This window comes from Anguilla rostrata, chromosome 11 (assembly GCF_018555375.3).
Source record: "Anguilla rostrata isolate EN2019 chromosome 11, ASM1855537v3, whole genome shotgun sequence".
NCBI lineage: Eukaryota > Metazoa > Chordata > Actinopteri > Anguilliformes > Anguillidae > Anguilla > Anguilla rostrata.
The window spans coordinates 11,665,473-11,671,453 of NC_057943.1; the positions used below are offsets into that span (position 1 = coordinate 11,665,473).

At 47.4% G+C, this 5,981-nt stretch overlaps 1 protein-coding gene across 4 annotated transcripts in view; it reads right to left on the reverse strand.

Annotated features, from left to right (window-relative positions):
• Positions 1 to 2,501: 2,501 nt before the first annotated feature.
• The window catches only part of LOC135233925 (E3 ubiquitin-protein ligase TRIM62), a 35,645-nt gene continuing 32,165 nt past the window's right edge, over positions 2,502 to 5,981 (reverse strand). For all 4 annotated transcript variants that reach the window (XM_064297912.1, XM_064297910.1, XM_064297911.1 and 1 more), the window contains one exon: positions 2,502 to 5,388. In XM_064297912.1, coding sequence (XP_064153982.1) covers positions 4,838 to 5,388 — 551 coding nt within the window. In that variant the 3' untranslated portion in view covers positions 2,502 to 4,837. The remainder of the gene's footprint in view (positions 5,389 to 5,981) is intronic.

Below are 5,981 nucleotides of genomic sequence, written 5' to 3' on the forward strand. Positions count from 1 at the left end.
GTGATGTCACTAATGGAATACAAGTACACACAAGCCCTAGAGCCAGATAGCAAGTCCTTTAGCACAGAAGCTAAACTTGGGGGGTAGTGGGGAGGCTTCACATATAATCACAATATGAAACAGCATTTCAAACGTAAAGGGGGGGGATGCCTTTTTAAGGGTTCTTTCCCCGGAGCATGTGTCAGATTCCCATACACAGACAGGCAGTGACTGCAGCTGGCACAGTGTGGGAGGGTTACACAACCATGTCTATTTGTGTCATCTGCCTAGTGTGGCAGACGTTTCCACATCGCCGGGCCCCTGAGCGATAAAACAAACACAAACGCACATTAATAAATCGAAAGGCGACAATAAATTTCCAGCACACTCCATCTTTTCCATTTGTTGCATGCAATTCAATACTTGGCTTGGATAAATCATTTTAAGCACCATACAGATCAAATACGTAAACCCAAGGACGCTGCCAAAACATGCCCTTTATAAAGCAGATACATTTTCTGCCTCTCAAAATGAAAAATAATTCTTTGGCCCAGTTTTTATGTTGTTTGCAATGCATTTCCACTTAAATTTCAAAGTGGGAGGGGGAGAGTGGGGGTGGGGGGGCACTTCTTCTCATTGAAAGCAATCTTAAAACCAGCTGACCCATCAAACTGCGGCACGAAGCAAGCGATTACTCTGCTCTTGCAGCATCTGTCAGTTACTTTATTGCAAGCTGTTAGTTTCTCAGGGTAAAAAAAAAAAACAAGCTCATAAACAGAATAAACAGCTGTAAGGCTACATAAACATATTAAAAGTCACTTCATTCCAGAGCTAAAAAATGCACCAATGTTTAATGGAGTGAGGGTGTATATGTTTATATATATGTGTGTGTGTATATATATACACACACATATATCCACTGAATACTCCAGCCCTACAGAATCAAGATGCGAGAGCCCAGGGCTGTCTGAAATAGCTTACTGGCCTACTACTGAGTATACAAGTTTCAGACAACTAGTGTACTCAATAGAAGTCAAATAAGTGGATTCGGACACAGCCCACACCTTTGCGAGTGGAGTGCTGTCCCTTTCTGAGAGAGAGAGACCCCTAGTGGTGGGTGGTGTTAACACTGAGGAGTGCTGGAGCCTGCCTGCTGTGCCTCTGGTGCACACACTGGCCTCTCACACACTGTGGCCTGAACACAGGCCCTGAGGTGCATCACTGGAGGGATTTCATTTACAAGTGGGAAGGATCAAGGACTCCCAGCCAATCGGGCAGCAGAAGTCTGCTCCTACACTGGCTGCGCATGGTGTGTACTCTACTGATGAGACGACAGTGCAACTCAGATGGTGGACTGCAGACAGAATAGACCCTGGAGTTATGCCTTTCAGAGGAGAAGTGCATTCTGGTCTGCTCTCTCCATTACTGACAGAGAATGTTGGGGGGGGTCTATGATTATAACTACTCACTCCAAATTGTTCAAAGAAAAATGTTCAAAGCTGGGTTTAAATACTGGTTTAAAAATACGAGACCATACAGGAAAGATGTACAGTCGGATGAGCAGACAGTTTCCCCAGGCGTTAGCTTTGTTTTGCTTCTGAGGAAAACCCGCTTTAGAGGGAAACCGCACGTGAAGGTAAACACGTGGTGACGGTGATAGAAGGAAAGAGGAAAAACAAATCTCGAGACCGATCTATGGCAGAATGCGCCGTGCGAAAGCTCCTCCGTTAGGATGCCTGCGAGGCGGCGGTAACGCGACGCGCATTAATCAGGTGCGCGCAAACGAGCGCCGCGAAACGGAAGCCACGCAGCGGGTGGGAAACGGGACTTTCGTTTCCTAACGATGCGGGCTAATTTACGGCCCTCTGTCACCATCACACGCTCCTGCCACTGCACCTCCAGGCCCAAAAACGTGTCCCTCAGCGCCCACGCATTCGAATGCCTTTTCACAAGACGCCAAGAAAATGAATTCTGCACTATTCAAGCCATCATTCCTTTCAGTAATGAAACTCCTTCTGCACAGAGTAGCAATCCAGCCCCACCTGCCAGCTTGTTCCATCAATGGAGAGACTGCTATGTTCCAGCAGAGGCAACGTAGCTAGTGCAGTAAAGGTACCTGTGCCATCACATGCCTCCAAAAAAAATAAAAAATAAAAATAATATATATATATAGGCCATACACAGGAGAGGAGAAAGAACATCTTACCTGCTGGACACATCTCTGTCAGCAAGGGCAATTTTAACCTTTTCAAAGTAAGTAAAAGAACAAACAACATTTTGCTCAGAGAACAAGCTACCTCCATTTCATCACAGCTGAAGGCATCCTAGAGTGGAAAACCTATATCAAACGAGGCGGCGAGAGAGGGAGGCTGGAGTGAGAATGGACACTTCAGATAGATGCACTGCCTGACAGATCCACAATCACCAAATTAAATTCTGACCCTTCAATATAACGGTGAGGGAGAAAGGGAGAGGAAAACATAATTATTTCAGACAACACACACACGCCAAGCACAACGGACAAGTTTTACAATAATTTTATTTGTACATTAAAATTGAACATTTTCATTAGCCTCCTGCCACACCAGAGGGCAAAGTTCACACGCGTGTAGTGATATGTCCGAGCCAGAAAGGGAAGAGACAGAAACAGAACCTCTCTGGCTGAAAAACCGAGCACTGCAAGGAAGTATAACAACTAACATCGATGACACAGCCGGCTTCGCCTTTTTCAAAACGGGAAACTGACACACTGTTATACGGACTGATAGGCAAGAGGAGGTGTGCTGTTTCTCTGTATCTCTTTTGGCAGAGTGTGGCAGCCAGCTCCAATATGCTAAATGGAAATGACAGCCCTTAGAATTCACTACACAAAACCACACACACACACACACACAGACACACACACAAGATTAAACTGTGGAGCGCCCGACAGGCTCACTACAAGAATGATGACTGATATATTTTTGGTAGATTATCACTTCCCCTTTCAAGAGTGAGGCATATTGCAGACAGAACTTACCCAACCATAAAGCTGACAAAGGATCTTTTTCAAAACTCCCAGTAACAAACTTTTTATTTTGAATTTTACTGAATGGAAATAAAGTACCTAAACTTAAAACATGATGTTAATGGAGAATTTCCTAAAATTATTTTCTTTAATCGACAAGAGATTGATTAAGTGGAATATGGGCAGGGAGGGGGGGCAGTATGTGGCAAAGATTTAGATAAGAATACAAAATGACATACATTTATTTGGCATAATCTTTTGAGGTGGCAGAACCTGCAATGCATTTTAAATGAAGATGGGAACAGGGAAAGAATAATGTCTTTAATTAGTGGGAGATGTACCCAGAGTGGTCTCATTAATTAGACTGAAAGGTAACCATGTCCTTATAGCAATGACAAACCGTTTCTGTTCATACTCCCTGGTTTTCAGGATGCTGAGCACAGCCTCATGAATGCTCTGGCAACTTGCATCAACACCGATAGCATTAGGCTACATGCAAGGGAAAGTATCTGGAATAGATCAAAATTTGAACAATGCCTAGAGGCCACAGAACTATAAATCTATATGAGCCACAGTGGGAGTAAATCTTATGAGATTCAGTATAAATTAGACACTGTCATACAAGTGTCAAGAAGAGAAAGCACAAAATTCCATTGAAATGATTGACAAACATTGAAAGAAAGAGTAATAAATGGTTAAGTAAAAAAATTGATGCACCTCTTAAAATTTTTTTATGAATACATGTAATATTTGAACAAGAAACCTCAGCCCCCGTAGCAGCACATAATAAGGACATCCAGACACTGGCTTTCACTCCCTTAAAACCACACACACAAAGACATGACATGACCAGCAGTGATGCAAAGAAGACTTCCTGAAGCCCAGATAAAGGCAGACTCACCATGTGTTATCAGCAACTTGACTGAACCAATCGTTGATTACTGCCTAGGAGAGAGAAGCTTATTGGATAATGAGAGTCAGTAGCTATACCCTTTCATGAACTGACTCGCTGAGGACAAGTGCAAAAGACAGGACATTTAGCCCCCTGGATGCCAACAGCAGCCACTACTTCTCAACCACTTGTGTCTGAGCGAAGCAAGAACATCTCTCTTTCTGAAAGCAGCAATTTTTCTTATATACTTCTCTCCACTGTCCTCTTAAGTCACTACATCGACACAAGGAGCACTTTTCCATGACAGGGCCCAGCTTGGCACCGTGGTTAAACACCATTTTCCCCTGAAATGCTTGCGAGTTCAAATTCAAGGTCCACCCAATAATCACTGACAATGCACAACACCGTCTGCCAACAAGAGGCAGGCTGAAATAACCAGCTTCAGATAAAGTTCTGCAGGGGTCCCGTCAGTTAAATAGTGCCCTGGGGACCACAGTGGGCATGGGGACACACAGGGCACGGGGACCACAGCACTGAAGCATAACTCACACAGGGCCTGGGGAACACAGCGCTGGGGTATAACTCACACAGGGCCTGGGGAACACAGCGCTGGGGTATAACTCACACGGGGCCCTGGAGACCACAGTGTCTGATGTGTAACTCACACAGGGCATGGGGACCACAGTGCTAACCAGAACAGCCAGGATTTCACACATTCAAGGCAGCCGAGTCCAGCACACCTTGCTAGCCTTACACTGCAAAAAGAATAAATCAATCTCTTAGTAGCACTGAAAGAAAAGATTTCCTGTTTTTTTTCTCTTTTGCGCAGTTTAGATTGTGACATCAATTTTAGGTTTTGTCTATTACGAGGCACAGATCCCATAGATTATATGACCGTATAGCTAGCGCCCCACCCACCCCCCACCCCCCCTCCCTCCCCACCCATGCCCCCCCGCCGCTCACAGGCGGACCGTGTTGATCCTCAGCGGCTGCACGTTCTTGCCGTTGGCGTGGCTCTGTCCCGGGCTGAAGTAGGGGAAGAGCTTGGCCGGGAACTTCTCCCTGTAGGTGTAGAGCCAGGACATGTCCTCCGCGTTGTAGAAGACCAGCAGGCCCTTGGGGTAGTCCAGGTAGACGCCCACCTTCTCCAGCTTGCTCTTGACGTTGAGGCGGGTCCAGGGCTCGGTGCAGGCGCTGTACTGGTTGCCGTCGTGCATGACGATGCAGTAGAAGCCGCGGCTGGGCTGGATCTGGATGCTGCCCTTGCGGGCGACCGCCTCGCTGGCCACGCCGATCATCCACTGGGTCTTCTCCGACACCATCACCTCCCAGTAGTGGGCGCCCGACCCGAAGCCCTCGGCCCCCAGCACTGACACCTCCACGTCGAAGCGGCGCGGCGAGTCCTGCAGCGGCTGGGGGTGCAGGTTCCCGTACGCCACGATGGTGCAGTCGTCCGACAGGATGAGCCTCTGGTGCGCCGTGATGGGGTCCAGCGTCAGGGCGGCCGGCACTGCGGGGCGAGAGTACAGGCGGTCACACGCGCGGAGACACGCGGGCACACGCGGGGCCATTCCGCTGTTGCTAGGAGACTCCCAGCCCGCACCGCACTCGAAGGCCACTATTGGTTTGGAAATTTTAATCGACTTCGCAGAAAGTCCTTCAGCATTCAGGTCTTCAGCAACCTCCACTAAAGCACCTGGCCTCCCTCCTACAGCATCACACTCCACGACACAGGGGCCCTCCAAATCATTCAATGCTGAGAATTTCTAATCTCACTCCTCCATACTGAAAAGGACCAGCAAACCTATGGCACAGTAATAACCTTTTAATAATTCAGCCAGGCTCAGCCGGTGTCTCCAAACACCTGCTCCAGTCAAAGCCCACACAGCTATTTCAAATGACTTTCCATTGTCGGCAGCTTAAGAGGACTGTTTGAACAGAAAATGCAAATACAAAAAAACAGCCAGGGGATGCAGGTCAGCGAGCTGGAAGGTTGGATTTTGGCATTGTTCGGGAAGCTGGAAAGCTGGGCCAGCAGCAGGGCGGGTGTAAAAGCCTGCTGTGCACTGTGCGTCTGATTGCACCTCCAACAGGCTGACGCAG